The sequence below is a fragment of the Aspergillus aculeatus genome, assembly GCF_001890905.1.
Source record: "Aspergillus aculeatus ATCC 16872 unplaced genomic scaffold ASPACscaffold_9, whole genome shotgun sequence".
Lineage (NCBI taxonomy): Eukaryota > Fungi > Ascomycota > Eurotiomycetes > Eurotiales > Aspergillaceae > Aspergillus > Aspergillus aculeatus.
Genome location: NW_017962984.1, coordinates 827,783 through 845,003, shown reverse-complemented (window position 1 = coordinate 845,003; position 17,221 = coordinate 827,783). Strand labels below are relative to the sequence as shown.

The 17,221-nt window shown below is 52.4% G+C and overlaps 6 protein-coding genes across 6 annotated transcripts; 4 read left to right on the top strand and 2 right to left on the bottom strand.

Moving 5' to 3' along the window:
• Nucleotides 1–24: 24 nt before the first annotated feature.
• ASPACDRAFT_16586 (uncharacterized protein) lies at nt 25–1,374 on the top strand (the record flags this gene model as incomplete). Its single annotated transcript, XM_020197167.2, has 2 exons — nt 25–224; nt 285–1,374. Coding segments are annotated over 2 exons (1,290 nt in total), but the record flags the coding sequence as incomplete, so codon positions are not given.
• A 188-nt stretch (nt 1,375–1,562) lies between these two features.
• Nucleotides 1,563–4,736, bottom strand: ASPACDRAFT_52709 (uncharacterized protein; the record flags this gene model as incomplete). Its single annotated transcript, XM_020202648.1, has 4 exons — nt 1,563–1,841; nt 1,947–2,492; nt 2,996–3,170; nt 3,232–4,736. The coding sequence occupies 4 exons, from the start codon at nt 4,734–4,736 to the stop codon at nt 1,563–1,565; spliced, it is 2,505 nt and encodes an 834-aa protein (XP_020055648.1).
• A 1,021-nt stretch (nt 4,737–5,757) lies between these two features.
• On the bottom strand, nt 5,758–7,020 carry ASPACDRAFT_52708 (Zn(II)2Cys6 transcription factor; the record flags this gene model as incomplete). Its single annotated transcript, XM_020202647.1, has 1 exon — nt 5,758–7,020. The coding sequence occupies one exon, from the start codon at nt 7,018–7,020 to the stop codon at nt 5,758–5,760; it is 1,263 nt and encodes a 420-aa protein (XP_020055647.1).
• A 278-nt stretch (nt 7,021–7,298) lies between these two features.
• On the top strand, nt 7,299–8,133 carry ASPACDRAFT_29933 (uncharacterized protein; the record flags this gene model as incomplete). The annotated part of the gene is made up of 3 exons (XM_020199684.1): nt 7,299–7,403; nt 7,463–7,683; nt 7,743–8,133. 3 exons carry the CDS (start codon nt 7,299–7,301, stop codon nt 8,131–8,133), a joined length of 717 nt encoding a protein of 238 aa, XP_020055646.1.
• Nucleotides 8,134–10,508: 2,375 nt separating this feature from the next.
• Nucleotides 10,509–14,058, top strand: ASPACDRAFT_79219 (uncharacterized protein). The gene is made up of 5 exons (XM_020205345.1): nt 10,509–11,292; nt 11,353–12,033; nt 12,084–12,770; nt 12,820–13,269; nt 13,328–14,058. Exons 1-5 carry the CDS (start codon nt 10,675–10,677, stop codon nt 13,913–13,915), a joined length of 3,024 nt encoding a protein of 1,007 aa, XP_020055645.1. The 5' UTR covers nt 10,509–10,674; the 3' UTR covers nt 13,916–14,058.
• Nucleotides 14,059–14,803: 745 nt separating this feature from the next.
• ASPACDRAFT_1870448 (putative tubulin-specific chaperone c) lies at nt 14,804–16,500 on the top strand (the record flags this gene model as incomplete). Its single annotated transcript, XM_020197954.1, has 4 exons — nt 14,804–14,918; nt 15,002–15,162; nt 15,221–15,949; nt 16,013–16,500. The coding sequence occupies 4 exons, from the start codon at nt 14,804–14,806 to the stop codon at nt 16,217–16,219; spliced, it is 1,212 nt and encodes a 403-aa protein (XP_020055644.1). The 3' UTR covers nt 16,220–16,500.
• Nucleotides 16,501–17,221: the final 721 nt, after the last annotated feature.

Below are 17,221 nucleotides of genomic sequence, written 5' to 3'. Positions count from 1 at the left end.
GCAGACTCTTCGTCTCCTCCCTTGCAGCAACCTGCCTCCAACACCACTGTCTTTCTCGATCAACCTCCCAGCTGCCTGCAATTCTGCCCCGCAATTCCCGACTGCTGCATCATCGGCACCTACTTGCTGTCCGAACAGAAAGACGAAACAAATGACTCCGACGTCAAACAAACCAAGACCGGCTCCCTACAGCTCTGGCGCATAAATCCCTCTACCAACGAGCTGTGAGCTTCTCTATATCCTGCCAGCATCACCCCAAGAACGAGGTAACTAACCACAACCAGCACCCTCCTCTCCAAACTTCCTCTCCCCTACGCAGTCTTCGACCTACACTTCCACCCTCGCGACCCCTCCCTCCTCTCCATCGCAACAAGCGCAGGCTCCGTCGCCTTCTTCCGCCTCACACCGGGGCAAAATGATCAACCACCCAGCCTAACCCATCTCCTCACACATTCCGTCCACGAAGACCCCTCCATCCCCGCCCTCTTCCTCGCCTGGACGCCCTCGACCTGGCCATCGCCAAACCCCAGTCCCAATACCGACAACACTCTCCTTGACGCCTTCGCCGTCACCTTTTCCGACAGCCTAACAACCATCTTCCAATATACCCCCGGCCCGACCCCGGACTCACCACCCCAGATCGCAGAACTCGATTCCTTCCCGGCCTCGCAGGCCATTGAAGTCTGGTTCGCCGCGCTCGCGACCTTTCCCGACCAGCAGCAACAAAACATCCCCTACATCTTCACCGGAAACGACTTTGGCGCCCTCCACACCCGCCGCTACGACACCAACCGGACACCAACATCAGAGGCGGACGACACTCAGCCCCCACAACTCTCCGCGATCCTCGACCACCACGACCGCGCCCGCCACCACACCGCAGGCGTAACCTCCATCCTCCCCTTGCCCATTCCACTCCGAGACGACAGCCCCATCATCCTCACGGGGAGCTACGACGAGTCTCTGCGAGTGTACCACGCCACTCGACGCGGGGAGGTTCTCGCGGAGATAGGGCTGGGCGGGGGCGTGTGGCGGCTGCAGCTTCTGTCGTCGTCGTCGTCGTCATCGTCATCGTCTGTGGTTGGCGAAGAGGTAGACGACGGATGGACCGGTCTGGTGTTGGCGAGCTGCATGCACGGCGGGACGCGGGTGGTGCGGGTGCGATCCTCCTCCGCGGAGTCCGCGTGGGAGTTGGAGATTCTGGCGGAGTTCACGGAGCATGAGAGTATGAACTATGCGTCTGATGTGTGGAAGCCTGCTGGAGGTTATGAGCTACCTGTGCGCAGCAGCGATACTTTGGAAAAGCAGGAGGTGCTCTGTTTGTCGAGTAGTTTCTATGATCGGCGGGTCTGTTTGTGGCGGGTTCGGGTATAGATATCATAAAATATAGATCAATCATAATATACTGAATACTGCAGTGTATACTGCAAGAGATACTCATCTATCCTCCGCACGAGAGAAAGAAGAAAATGGCATAGCAATCCTCATTAAAATGATGCAGACACCCCCCATATCTTTGTCTAAGTTACACCACCCGGCACCACAGGAGAAAACGGCGGCCCTTAAACAATCGTCTCCAACTCCCGCGCATACCCGATCGCATTCTCAATGATCGTCCCACTCGCGACCAGGATATCCTTCTCCGAGCGGGCGGCCGCCTCGGGCTCGACGGGGAAATAGATCCGGCCGTCGCGCAGCACCCACCCCCGCTGCTGGGCGAACTCGATCACCGCCCCTTCCGAGTCCATGAAGAGCAGGTTCTTGGCGTTGGAGATCGGCAACGACGGGTACGCCTTCTCGGAGCAATCGGCGATTTCGCTGCGGATCGTACCCACGAGGACCTATATACCTCACACGAATCACGTTAGCAGGCGCACACACACTGCACCAATCTCAACCCCCCACCCCCCAAAAGAGAAGAATGCCGGCAAAAGGGGGAGACATACACTTGAAAACAACCCGAAATCCTCGCCGGGCACCCGCTCCGAATTCGTCTCCCGCCACACCTTATCGTAGCTCCCTTCCATGAGATTCCGCTCCAGCTCCACGGGGTACTTGATGAAGGGGTCGTCCTCGACGCTCCGACCCTGCAGGCTGGCCTCCTCGACCAAGCCCTCCAGCACCGTGTGGAAGCTCGTGCTATCGCCCATGCTCAGCAAGAGCAGCAGGTACAGGCCTGTGATCTTGCTGCGTTGGCTGCTGCTGCTGCTTTCCCGAGACTCGCGCTCCAGATCGTAGAACGGTTGCAGTTGTTGGTAGTAGCGCGTGAAGCCGGGGGCATCGGTTTGACGGATCGCGGCGAGGGCGCCGAGCTCGAGGATCTCGCGCGCCAGCGGGAGCAGCTCCCGCGGTGTGGTCGGGGTGGGGATCAGGGCGTTCTGCTGGAGGAGCGTGCGCTTTGCTTGTGTGAGGATGCTGCTGGCTTTTTCGAGGTTGTGCGCGTTCAGGCTGCTGTGGAGCTGGGTGATGAGGGTGCGGAGGTCGGTGGCCATCTTTGGGTTTGGGGTTTGGGCCGGTTGATTGGGGGGTGAAGGGGGGAGGAGAAGATTAGAGAGGCGGGATGGGGTGCTGGGCGTGAGGGTTGGATGGTCGGTGGTTGAGCTGTGGAGGGTGATGATGAGGACAGATAAATTCAAAGGTTAGGATTGAGATGTTAAACGTAAGGTGAGGGTTGGGCTGATGGACGTTGACGTTGATGCTTGGAACTGCCGGGAAGAGCTGTCCCCGGGCGGTGAGAGACGGATCACGTGTAGTTGGTGCTTAGAGCATCTTACCCGATTGGGAAATATCTACTGGACCTGGTAGGACAGGTATAGAGCTGTCGGTAATTATAAAACTATGGGAGGGAGGGATTTTGTTATGTATTGAAGGAAAAAGCGACTGGCTAAGTTAACTAAGCTTCCAATGCAAGCTCCAACAGAGTCTCATAGTATGGTGTGCCCAGCCCCGTCACGGGGTCCCAGCCTGGAGTCGCATTCCATCCGGCATACGGTACTTGCGCTCCCGTGGGTTCGTCACATCCAACCGATCCTCCATCGACAATATCTGTAAATCCCCTCTGTTTGAGCGAGTATAGCCATGGGTTCAGGAAGCCCAGTGTGGACTTGCCCTGCTCCAGACGCGCTGCATTCAGTCGAGAGATTATGGCGGCAAAGACAGGCGCCGCAGCACTACAGCTCCAGTCAATCCCGAGTTTGCGACTGCTAGTGACTAAGGAAGAGAAGATCTCACCTGGTACCCCCAGTCTTCATCCACTCACCATGATCCCGAAGCACAAAGTTATTGGCCTGGGTGGAGACATCAGGGATGCCGCGCCCCTGTGGATTGTAAAGCCCTTCATAGATGCTCCCCAGGCTTTGCAAATAGCTCGTAACATCCGCATCCTGATAGGAAGGTCGAGCGAAGATATCCGAGAAACCGCCTCCGGAGAAGGATATGGCAGACTCGGGGTTCGTCCCTTCCGTACCGCCCACCGATGTGACAAACGGGCACGACGCGGGGAAGACGGGCTGGAACCGAGTCCGCCGTGTACCATCATGGGTCATACATGTATCGCCGGGCCCCCAGTCACCACTGCTGAAGATGACAGATACTCCCCTGACCCCCAGCTGCGCGAAGAGGTTGCAGACAGCTTCTGCGTATGCCGCGGGTACAAACGGCTCTTCTTCCCCATAGGAGGTGCTAAGAACCGCAGGGAGATCTTTATCTGGTAGGTCAAGCAGGTAGTGCAATTGCTCGAGATAGGGCTCATTTGTCGAGTCAGCTATGGTCAGCACCCCGGACTCTTGCACCATCGGCCCACGCCCTGCAGTAGTATAGTACACAGCAGACGCGTGGTAGGACAGTGATAGAGCGTATTGGATATCAAGGGCCGCCTCACTGGACGGACTCAGCGAGTACTGGAGATTGCGCCCACCATTGATTGAGACCACGGAGAAATTGGCATCGGCTTGATTTGGGGCATATTCTGCGAGGAACTGCTCCAGGTCGTCATACCGTGCATATTCCTCCAAAAAGCCTGAGACACCTAGTCGATTGCGTGGGTCGGGTGTTATCTCGGTATCATTGATCCCGTAGAGCTGGCGCAGACAAGCAGGAGTCACTGTCTTCGAGCAATTGCCATCGAGGTCTTCTGCAGTGAGTGCAACAGGTACAAAGGTTTCTGGACTGTCTAGAGCTTGGGGTGATCCGAACCGTGTTGTAGGCTGAATGAGCTGAACAAACGGTCGAATATCCTCTGGGACAGAGTATGCAAGCGTCCGGACCGTTGTTGTTTGTGTCCTTGGGTGGTAAAAGTGGCTGAATTGGGTCTTCATCATTGACTCGGCCTGCGATAATGGAATAGTGAACGCAAGCCAGTCGCCCCGATCTTCGATTGATTCGGCCGGCACATGTTCCCATTCTAGCCATGTACGGACTTTGGCAGCAACCTCGTCGGAAGGGCGCATAGACGCTCGAAGCTCCTCTCTGCTCAGATGGCGGCCATAGTCAGGATGGCCAGGAGTCGACCGGGCTATCACTTGCTCTTCGAACTGAGAGACATTGGACCTGCGCATTGCCAACCAGAATCTTGTTGGCGTTGATGTAGTAGGACCAGACTGTCGCATCCACCCATCCGGGATACCTTGCAGCTGGTCTACGACGAGGTACCTGTCTGCAGGAATAGGGAGTGTAGCGGTCCCACAGACCAGCACGGGTAAAACGCCCAAGATGATCGGCATAAAACGCGGCCACATGCTTGCGATCTAGCATAGAAAATGCACGACAACGACATAATCGAAGGACTGCAACCACGTGGCTCATTCAAACCCCGGACTTCACATGGCTTTTGAGTCATCGAGTGAATGGCTGATATCTTCTGCCCTTCCGTATTTTCCACGTGACGATTACAACTAAGCTTCCTTCTGCATGGCGACCGACGAGAGCTATTCCCTGTCAATCGCGGAATAAGCTCAAGCCTCAACCAGAGGCTGGGCCGGTCATTCCTTCAGCATGGTCAAGTGTATAGCGTCTCTGATTGGTACCACCAAGAGTTGAGTCCGTGAAACTTTCGACAATAGACACGTTGTCGGTCCGCTAGCCAATCCATTGTCTGGCGCGACATGAGTCTGAATGTCTGCTGGGCAAAAGTTGTTCGATTTCCTGGATCGCTGCGGTCATTGTGTCTCGGGTGGTGCCGGTGATTTCTGGGATTGGGCTCCCAGGCTGATAATGAAGCTTCTGGAAAATGTAGTGGGAGATAGAGACGACCAAACGGGAGCGCGAGGCCAATCGTCTGCGCGTTTGCCGTCTATTGGACACTGGCTGGGGAAGCTTGAAGCTTTATTGAGGACCAGATGGGGCGGACCATTGATTGAGACCCAGTCCAGGCGATCCGCTATTCCTGCTCGGGACCATGTTGTTGCCTTAGGCCACAGAATTAGATGTTGGCCTGAGGTAGCTATAGAGTTAAAATCTACAAGGATCTTTGTCCCCGCCCCCGTGGTACTGTATCAAAATCCTGACCAGACATGTGAAGCTTTTTGATTCCAGGGAATCTGAGTCACTTGGATCACGGTCACATTGGAGTAATGAGCTGTGGGCTTTATGTTCTATCCAAACAACTGATCTTCAGTACAAGGAAGCCATTGTATTTGTATTCAAGCATTTATTGAGGGCACTCACCCACTTATTTGCCAAGTACACCAATCCCAAAGACTTGCTACACTACTATGAGCATCCTTCATGGTGATTCTTTGAGATTCTCTCAATAATTTTTCAAGTGAAAGGCATAACCGAAACTCTGTCATGGCTAGGTTCGCAAAGGGAGAGTATGGTTTGTACTCGAGGGTCGGCACTGCAGCTCAACACGCGTCGGAGAGCCAGAAATTCTTGATAGGCGCGGTCAGTGATCCACCAGACATCTGCTTGGCAGAGAAGCTCTAACCACAACATCAGGAGCAGCAGCGCCCGTTCATCTCGCTCAAGCAGAAGATTCCGGTATGCTGCAGATATCTTAGGCCCAAATGACAGCAATGAGCTAGTGCCGTGGGCATTTGATTCATGTTGCTGCAGCATAGGAGCGATGACGCTCAAGGGCATATAATAGGGGTTATTGTCCGGAAGGCTACTGGTAGTGACATCACATAGATCTTCCAGCGCACATCGCAGAGTCTGAGACAAAGGCAGATCCTGCGGAGTAGCGGGCGGGGCTTCCAACGCAAGCCGCTTCTGTCTTTCATTTTTCAGACGCCAGAAGCCCTGCTGCGGGTTCTGTTGCATTATTCTTGCTAAGTAGCCTAGTCCACATTGTACAGATAGCCAGCTGAGGTTGTTGACCCTAGCCGCTGCAGTGGGCTGAAATACCCAGGATCTGTATGGTGATCTCTCTTGCGAAGCAAAGGAGATCATGTTTAGGAGAAGCGCGGTGGCATAGACAGTGTCTAGCTTACTTAACGCTGTCGGGTGCTGCGCGAGCTCTTCCCTAAGCAAGCGTGTTGCTGTCTGTGTATGAAACCAGCACGCCTTCTGGTACTCGGTGCTTGCAGGCTGTAGATGCTGCAGATGTCGAGCCGAAAGTGCTAGGAGAGCATTATGAAGCATCGGGGTGGATGCGCAGTTGGGCAGCAGAAACTGATTGAATATCTCCTTTCCAACTTCAGACGTCAATGTTGCATCAAGGCAGCCGTCAATATGCCGTAGAAGATATATTGATTTGGGTGTTGGCGATATTCCACCAGGAAGCCAGGATCCGTTGGGATTCAAGCAGTTGTTGACATGACCTGGCCAGACAGGCTCGTGATCTTCCGAGCTAGCCTGACTGTAGGCAGCATGAGGGTCACCATACACACACAGCGTCCGGCGCTGGCAGCATCTGCGGCAGCTGGGGCGAATCTCATCGCATTTGACTCTACTGCTCTTGCACGCTTGGCAGCCTCCACGGGACTTGGTATGAGACTTTCGAGACAAGCCTCGCTGTTGGGATTGTCTCTTGGGTGCGGAACTAATCCGAAATTTTCTCAGCCTGGGCGTGATATCCATTGGGCTTTTGAGGGTGGTTTAGGCGAGAACTGCAGACATTGAAACGCATACGGACTTGATGGTCGTACTCAGTGGCCCGTAGTCACTCAGTAGCCTAGGTCTCGGCGCTGCAACAGGCGCCTCGAACCTAATCCCAAACAGGCAATTTTCGTATCGCAGAGTGGAGCGGCCATGACATGAGAACTATGCGGACCGAGTCTTCGCTATAAGTTTGAGCTTTTATCCTTCGCAGATACTTGTCTTTCACGAGAGCTTTATTGAGCATATTGGATAATAAAATGGTTCGTGTTGCTATCGCTGGAGGCCATGGCGGTGTTGGCCGCACAATTGTGGAGGTGTTAAATGATTCTCCTGAGCACGAGGCTCTTGTTCTATCCCGCAAGGTTGTAACCATTGCATGTCTTGTTTCTCTAGATGCATCGTTACTGACAAGGCTGAGCAGTCTGATGGTGAGGGTGGCAAAACCATTCAAGTCGATTATAGGAGCGTTGACGGTTTGGTTGCTGTGCTAGACACACATCAAATCGACACAGTGATCTGTTGTTTTGCCGTGGAGGGAGATTCACTGGCGATATCGCAACTAAACCTCATCCAAGCTGCCATCAACTCCAAAGTCACTCGGCGATTTGTGCCCAGTGGCTTCGCCATTCCATATCCTCAGGAGTATGTTCCGCTAGGATGGACGCATACTTTTTCGTGCCATATAAGCTGATGACTTTTAGTGCCGTGAAGCTTTTGCCGCAACTTGCGGACTATTTCAAAGCGATTGAAATTCTCCGACAGTCTGATCTTCAGTGGACCGTCTTCCTCAATGGTATCTTTCTTGACTACTTCGGTCCATCGACGCTCAAATCATACCTGAAACCGAATGTCTTCGTTATAGATTTGAGAAACAAGATAGCAGGAATCCCCGGAGATGGTGAAGTTCCAATCACATTCACCTACACCTTTGACCTGGCCCGGTATGTTGTCGCCATGCTCGACATGGAAGACTGGCCCGAAGAAAGCCGTGTGATCGGCGATACTGTCACCTGGCATGAATTCGTCAGGCTGGCGGAGGAGATCTGTGGTGAGTCTGGTTTTCGCTTTCTCCGAGAGTCTTTTCTAATTTGAACCGCCAGGCTGTCGATTCGAAATTCATTATGACAGCATAGAAAAACTCGGGGGGTTCGAGATAACCGAGTTGCCTGGACATCAAGCCCTGTATCAGCATTTCCCGAAGAAAGCCTTCCAGTGGTTCATGTCAATCTTCGAACTGTATACCGCAAATGGCACATCCTGCATTACGACCCAGGACTCTTTGAATAAGATCTTCCCCAACATCAAGCCGCTTACTGTGCGAGACATGCTAATCAAATACTGGAGTGATGAATGAAGAAAGCAATGGGTCCATGTAGGTAAGCCACCCCGATGGTCGGGTGCAAGCAAATGTGGCTCCTGAACATGATTAGAAGCCGGATTTGTGTCGAAAATGAATTTGACGATCCCGGGGGGATGTCTGATTGTTCGCCTTTTGAGGAACAATGCTGCGCATTATTTGGAACATTTTGTGTCCCTAGATGTAAATATCAAGAGTTTAACTGCCGATTTGGTAGGCTGACATGTCTGGATCGTGCCTGGAGAAATGGATAGCTACTTAGCCTGTTCTGCCCAAGGTTTTATGTTGTGCGTATGCCAATTAGCACGCTGGATGACTACTTAGTTTTGGTCCTGGTGGCTGGTGTTTGCACGGAAGCCACCGGGAAATGGGCCTATCCAGTGTGGGTCTTGCGAGCGGAAAGCGATCCGTCGGCCGCAGTGCTGGGGTCTAGAACGGGGCCGTCAACCCTATTCCGTTCCAGTTCCTCATTGTTCAGTAAAGCCGTGATTTATAGCTCTATCTTCTTCCTACCTTATACCCTGTAGTGTGTGGAACAATGTGTTGGATGCGCATCGGACCGTCTAGCTGCATGTTGCATTCCAAACCCTGTCATCTGTCACCGGATAACCAGACCCCAAGGACTTCTGGTGATTCCAGAGCGGGTCGGTAAGCAGGATGACATTGGATAGTGCAGGGGCCACTAATTGTAGGCCGGCCGAACAGACCGTGGGGTCCAAAAAAGAAAATCCACGGCGTGATGTGCCTGAATGAGGACGGATGGCCGAGGATAGACATGTCAGACAGTCAGAGACAACAGTGAAATGGCGGGGTAGACCGATGTTCTTCTTTCCTAGGCGAGTCAGCATGTTTCTTCGGTGACGCACGCCATTGCTCCGTAGTGTACCTAGCAGGCATGTCTTGGACCCCAAAGTCTACTTCCTTAGCCGAGAGAAAACCCCTGAAAATCCGATAATGCGAGGTATACTGTTGGTTGGGTCAGCAAGTAAGAAAAAAAAAAGATGGAAAAGCAAAAGAAGTATGCGTGATTCACTTGTCTTCTGAGGGTGGGAAAGGTACTGTGTTTCTCCGTAAGTGTAGAGAGAGTAGACGGTGGATTGGCAAACTTGGCACGGACCGGGAAACAAACCAGTCAGGCACGGACTCCCTTGTCCTTATCTGCTCGTCCTGACAGGGACGAGCCCCTCTTGAATCCACAAACTAAGGTACTCAGGTATCGTTGATTGCTCTCCAGGCTTCTCCCACTTATCCATGGAGGTATCTACTTCCAATCGCAATTGTCGACCCACGAATCTTACTGCTGGCTGCAATATTATTCATCCTCCATTACTTAGCCACACCCATATCAGTTTGAGACACAATACGCCATACACCTACTGGATCGGTAAGTGTCAAGGGTGTCCTTGAATGTCGGTCTTTCTACTAAATTGATTTATCATCCTTAGCTCATCGAATTAAAAATCAGTACCACTAGGCCATCGCATCAATCTTCTTAACAAGTCTCCCTGCAAACTGATTGAGAATTGATTTTCCCACTAGTCCTCGTCTGCATGCATTCACCCACTCATCACCTCCACGAGGATCCGGAGAGTAATGATCGTCTCCGTCCTCGAAATGGTACTCCGTACCAGCCCATCTGATCCATGACCCTCTCTTTTATTTCCAGGCTGAGTTCGTTACAATGATTACGATCCCCTGTCGGAAAGGACTACCGCCACTTCTGGATTAGTTCGACCGACCGTCTAACGACAACACCAGCCTGTGAGGCTGGGGCGCTTGCAGCCCGTGCCATTAGCGGGCCTGAAGGCAACGGACAAACCACATGTAAGACAGACACGCAGCCTCGCATATTCTTAAGCTGGAACCCCCGACTAGACCATCTTTCAACTTGACTACCGCGAATTGGAGCTGCACCACCTACAAAAGGCACTTTTTGGCTCTAGCACTGCTTGCGATTCGTCCTAATCGGTCCCGGTCACCTGGCAAAGAGCGGGCAACGGCTGCTGCACTCTGTCGCTCAGTCTGTCGGTTTCTTGTGCTTCTTACTTTCCATTTTCACTCACACACATCTGCTTCTCTGCTATTTTTTTTTTTTGCCCTTCAGGACCTCCCCCGACTAGCTTACCCCTCGATGCTTTGATCTCCGTCTCTGGATCTCGTTCCCATTTTCTGCTTCGTCTCCGTCTTCTACCCTAGCCGTCTGCGAACCCGTTTCCCTCGATCCCAATTTGACTTGCTCGCTCTTATGTCCCAGGCTTGTCATCCCTGTTTCCTCCATGTCACATCCACTGGTGGCAGCCGTGTGGGAACAGCTAGGGCGCCGTGATCTAGCAAATATCCTTCGCGAGATTATTGGCGAGCATGTGCTAGACATCGCGGTATCTCAGCCGGACGGCCAGTCCGCCTCCATCGAGCCACTAACCCGAACGGTTTTCTGGATTAAGACCATCTTCGATGCGCAACGAACCTACCTTCAGGGCCTGGCGAGTGTCCACGAATGCCACCCCTACTTCCTTCCTTACCTATTGCCTTCAGAGACCGTCTTCTCGACATTGATGTACCTGCTGAAGGTGAAGCTCGAGCTTTTCCCTTGCAACCGATCTACCGATCCAGAACTCGTCGGCTACCGACATCTCATCGCGCATACGCTACTCGCCGGTACTCGAGTCCTGCTGCTGCGCGGAGAACCCATTCACACGGATAAGAAGTTTCGATTCGAGAAAGCGATGCGAGCTGCTTGGCGGAACTCGGACCTTTCAAATGTTGAGCGGTTTCTTATTAGTGATCTTCTCCCCAAAGCAATTGACTCCATCGGCTCGACTGAGCTGTCAGCGACTCAGACTCTTACAATCGATCGTGGAAAACCCTACCTGCCGTCGTTCGCCGCAGGGCTGGTAAGTGCGCCTATTCGACTACTATCCCGATTTCAAGATAAAGGCTCACGGCGTCTACAGTATCCAGTTTCGGGAGCGCCGGAGACCCTCATCACAGACCTCCTGACAGGATTAATGAAAAACAATGCCGACCAATTGGTTTCATTCAATTTACTCCTCGACGTCCTCTGGGCAGTAGATTCTGCCCTTGTTCAGTGTCACATAGATCGCCGTCGAATTTCCCAAGAGCAAGGATATACAAGTTCCGCAGCGCTGAAAGTAGACGAGGCCTTCAAGCAAGCACAAGAAGTTAAGAAGAAGTTGACTCGAACGGTACTGGCGGCCTACGATGATGAATTCAATACGGCGCCGCTTCAGGTCTTCGCTACCACTATTCTAACACAGACGGCCGATGATACCCCTCCGCTACAAACACGAAGGATTCGAGATACTTGGTCGCAGCTCGCCGGTATTCGGGAATCATGGGAGCGGGCCCTGGGCCAGTTTGTTCGTTGGCTCATCAACCGGCGGGTGCAGATGTGGGATTGCAATGGTGAACTCGAAGCATTTTCGCATGATTATCAACAGCATTTGACCCAGTGGTTGCAAAATTCATCGCCTGCCGACTTTGACCCCTCTGCACCGATCAGAAAAGGCCGTTCTAGCACGGCGGTCTACGTCGTCAACTGTCCTGCGGTGCATCCTGTGCCGGGAGCCATGTTGGAAGAACAATTGAGAAGCCATGATCGGAAGGCTTATGAGGTATGCTATGCTCGCAATAATTTTAGACGTAGAAGCTGATTTTTTGTTAGCAATTCCAAGGAAGTCCCGAATTTCTAACAATGGATGTCACGTGCCCTCTATGTCCTGGCAAAGCACGCATCCAACATGCTCGTATGATAGAGCCTCTCGAACAGGTTTCTGACGCCCTACACCTCTTCTCGGACTCAGATGGCGAGGGACAGCCGTCCCTTCCAGACTCTGCTTCTCGAGCTACCACTTCATGTTCGAGCTCGCTCAGCCATTCTACAAGCCACTCATCCCGCCTTGACTCGGTGGAAATAGTGAAAAGTCCGACCTCACCAACACCCCCTGTGACAGCCGTTTCGAAAGCAAGTGGCAAGACTCCTAGTGTCACGACGTCAGAAATCTTCAACCCCGTCTTATCGCGCAGTCGGACCGACCAGTCATTCGACAAGCAAGCAATCAAGACTCTTTCCCGTGATCTCAAAAATGTGAAGATACCCTTCTCTAGCGGGACGTCACTTTTCCGGAGGAATTCTTCGAAAGGACAGCAATTACCTCGTCAGCCCCGGTTTTGTTTCTCGGCCACTGGGAGCTGTCTGCTCTTCTGGGGTGCCGGAAGTAACTGGGTCATGCGATTTGAACTGGGCCAGGGCGAGGGCAAGAAGCCAAAGAGTCACAAGTATGACATTCCGGGCGTGCAACAAGCTGCAGCAGGAGATCAACGATGTGCTGTCATCGCTTCAGTAGGACAGGTAAGTAGCTTGCATCACGAATCTTGGACCAGTGCTGACGGGAACTCAGCATTACGAGCTCCTTGTATTTGAAAACGACAGTGATATCCCAGAAGCATATCTGACAATTGAGACTGATCACCAATCACTACCAATAAGTTCTATGGTCATGTCTCGTAACGATAGATATGTTGCCTTCACGCTCAAAGATCAAGTTCGCGTTTATGAGATTTGCACCAGGACGATCCAGAGAGTCTCCCTCGGCAGTGGAATGGACCGCGTATCGGACTTGGGCAACCGATCCTTGATGGGCTCGTTCTCTGGTGCTAAAGAGTCTGGCTTCGAGGCCCAGCGACAAGAGGCTGTGATCGAAAGGAAGCTTCAATTCTCTGCTGATGGCAAACACTTTGTGATCGCTACCCATCTGGGTGATCACTACGCTTATGTCGATGTGTGGAACTGCACGTTCCAGCAATGGAATATAGTCCCTGATAGCTCCAAGTCCTTCAAGCTTCCTTCTGTGCGTCTGCCCGTTTAACCCTACCTCCGGCACTTCATGGCTTACTGATATCCACTAGTGGACGACGAATGATGGGGATCTGACTGGCGTGTATTACGATACCTCTCATCATGCGGTATTATTGACCGCGTTCTTCGGCAAGGAATATCCCTTGTCATTTTCCATGACGGACAACAAAATCACCAACGATCCGTTCAGTACGCGAATCGTACATGCAGCACAGTCACCATCCGGCTCTCGCTTTATAATCGCGAATGGCATGTGCGATATCTATCTATGCGATGCGAAGGCCTCTGGCGGCCTCAATCGCTCGCGGCTGAAAAAGGCGTCGTACAAGATGAATCCAGCGGTATTTCGGCCCGGACTACTCGCACTGGCGTTTCCTCAGGAGTATGAAATGTTAGCATTCTGGGTGAAGACGGGTAAGTTGATGCTGAGGACCGTGCGAATGCAGGGGGGCGTTGAAAGTGTCAGTGATTATGACCTGCGACCCGACTATGATCGGCTGGTAGTCGAGAGACCGCTTGTTGCCGACTTCCAAACACAACGCAGACGGCATTCGCTGTTATCCCATGAGCTGGTGGCAGAGATCGATGGCCTGCCCTCAATCCCTCGGCCAGACCTACCTGAGCTGTCATCAACATAAGAAAAGATTGATAGAGGGTGAGGTCTAAGTTCAGGGAGTCTGTACGTTCTATAATGTCGGCGTTGGGTGTCTGATCTTTAGCGCTGCAACACCTTATGTACTTATGTGTGATGAGAAATAATATACAATAACTCATAAGATGTCTAATGGGCACACACAGCATCCATTGGCACCTTGCTAGATGAGTGGTGGTGGCCTGACTTTGCCCCAGGCACCATGGCCCCAAAGGGGGATAGTGCGGGGAAAGCGGAGAAGTTAATCGCCGGGACCCGATTGTAAGCGACGTCACTACCTGGTCTTCTCCTCATCAGACAACGAGCAAGACAACTTGGACGGAAAGTTAATGCTCCAGCTGCACCAGGACATCGGGACAGTTGCTCAAAGCTTCCGTGTGGTGCATATGCTCTCATTCGGATCTAGGTGGGTTGTTACTATTTTATTCCACTTACTTTGAGTAGCCTGAGTTTTCCCCTCAGATTGCCACTAGTGGATCGCGCCGGCTGATCGACCCCGGCCATGAAAAAACGCCCCGGTCGAGGTGGACTGACTTAGTTGCCTGCCATTGCATGGGCCTCCTGGAACTGACAATTTTCTCTCCTGATCTTAGATTCTTATCCTCTGTTGTTAGCCTGGGCGAGATATCCTCGTTCCCAGCGAAGTTGCGTTGAAAAAAGCGACCCTTAAGCCCCATATCCCAAACCGGCTTGGGAAACAGAAGATCGGTCGACGTCATCAATACATTTCTTCTGTCTCCAATTCCCCTCTACAGGGATCCCCCCTCTGTCAAGCTGCAACCTTCAGTCTCCCTTCTCCGTTCTTCCTCTGTTCCTTTTTCCCTTTCTTCTATCTTCCCTTGCCATCGATTATATCTCTGTATCCACCATGTCTATGCCTGATTTCGACCCCTCTCGACGGCCCTCTCAGGCCGAGAACCAGACGATTCTTAAGTCCGAGATACCATTGAAGGAGCGATTTTTCCGCTATTTTCAGCATGAGATCACCGGTATGGCTAAGTCAACTTAATTGATGTCCTGCGAACTGGCCTTTTGGCAAGGGGAAAGAGTCTGACACGTGTGCTTTCTGCAGCCCTCCAGGAACAGATGGATCGGTTGGCAGATACATCCCTGATAGGGGGAGAGCGGACGGATGCAACCGATCACTGTCTGGCCGGTATTGCGCGCTTGTCCAACGAAGTCAAAGATGCGGCTAGCTACATTCCCACCTACGATCAGCGGATATACGCAGAAGTAAGCTGTACTTTATGTCAAGGGTGAAAGTGCAAGGCTGATCAACGGTGGTATACAGGCTATCAAAGCGCTGCAGGACAAACTAGTCGAAACCCGGGCTGCTGTGGAACCGCGCCCCAAGTTCAGTTTCAAGACTAAGAAGAATGCCTCGGCCATCTCTCTCTCCGATGCGGCACAAATGGCTGCGCAGGTACGCAGTATCCCCGGATTCGCCTCGCCCGGCTCGTCCTCCGTGGGCTCCTCCGCCGCTCAAACCCCGATGTATCCGTCGACTCCGCTCAATGAGCCCGATAACCGGCTGCACCTTCTGCAACGGCCGGAGATTGCCCCCACATCGATTCCAGCTATCCCGGTCGACGAGGGAGCGGATGATAAACTCAAGCCGCCGGAACAGCCCCATGGCTTTGCAGCCACCGCTATTACCTCCGTGTCCGTGAATAACCATCACAACCTCCACATCATGCTGCCATCCTCGGGGTCTACAGCCAACGTACCCGCATCTATTACCTCGCTGCGCCACTGCGTGGTCGACATGTCAATACCGACTGTCAACGGCAAGCCCTACGCTAGTCTCACCGCGAAGAACGTGAAGGAGAGCCTACTAGTCTGCGGACAGATCAATGGCCCCGCTCACATCACCGACGTGGAGCATAGTATTGTCGTGGTGGATTGTCGCCAGTTCCGTATGCATAACTGCTCCAACGTGGACGTCTACCTGAGTGCGTCCAGCAATCCTATCATTGAAGACTGCACCAATATTCGATTTGGTCGCATACCCCGCATCTATGTGAGTATTTCCAAATCATCTCATCTTGCTGTAAGCACTACTCTAACCACCCACGACACACAGACATTGAACCACGATCGGCCTGACGACGAAGACCGCTGGAGCGAGGTCGAAGACTTCAAATGGATCAAGCCCGAGCCAAGCCCGAATTGGAGTCTGCTCGATCCCGAGGATGCGGTTCCCGAAGAGGTTTGGGCGGAGATTGTGCCCGGAGGCCCCGGCTGGTCTTTGGATGATATTCTACGTGCCATAAACATCTCCAAGGTCTAAGTCGTTGTATTGTTCAGTGGGCGTGGATCGTCAAAGAAATGGGAGCGTGAGGCGTCGGGGAATTTTACGGAAAGTTCTTTTCGTTCGTATCTCACATTTGGCTTTAATGCATGAACTGTTTTCCATGGAAAGGTTGATACATACAAGGGAAGAAACTTGGCGCCTTGGACAAGCACTGCGCTTCGAGAATAACGACGGTGGGTTGTGCCTCATTTGTCATTTGGTGTGGTGATCCGCATGGTTGCTTGCTCGCTTTGCTGCTTCTGCTGCTGGCTTTTTTTAGTGCTGATATCTGATATCTCTGCACGAGACTTCCATTTCCTCCGAATTTAATTTCACCTACATTTTACTTGCCTTATGGATGCCAGTGTACCGCTCAGGTCTACGTGTAATGCAAATACAGCTGGGTGATATACATGACACATCACAAGCCAATGCTTGGCTATCTGTTATCAGGTAGCTAGCTGCGTCCACCAGTGGGCCCTCGAGGAGTTGCATTCCGGGCCAGGCAGGATAGTGAGGGTGCGATTATCGGCAAGGAAAGTAGGTAAGGAGTTAGAGGAAGTCGCAGCAACTCGGTGCATCCTGGGGCTTTGTCATACCGGTATGAGTATAAGAAAAGGGTGTGGGTCATACTTCGCAAGAGAAAACGACATAGCTAAGTCTATTTCCACCATAGAGAATACCGCATTCTCGACTTTATGACTAGGCTGCATACTTCGTGGTGGCTATTCCACCAATTCCTCTGGGTGCTGCTACTGCTGCTGCCCTGTCACTGCTGTCATATCTTAGATGCAGCTGCAGGCGACGTCAAGCATACCCTCGGCCCCAAATTATCTAGTGAAGCAGACATATACCTCCGCGGGAGTGTCGAGTACGACCGCCTCGCGAGGCGATACACCGACTTCGACCGTCCTACCTTTGCTGCTGTTGTGGCTGTGGCATCAACCGGTGATGTAGTGGAAACCGTACGTTGCGTCTCTCTCTCTCTCTCTCTCTCTC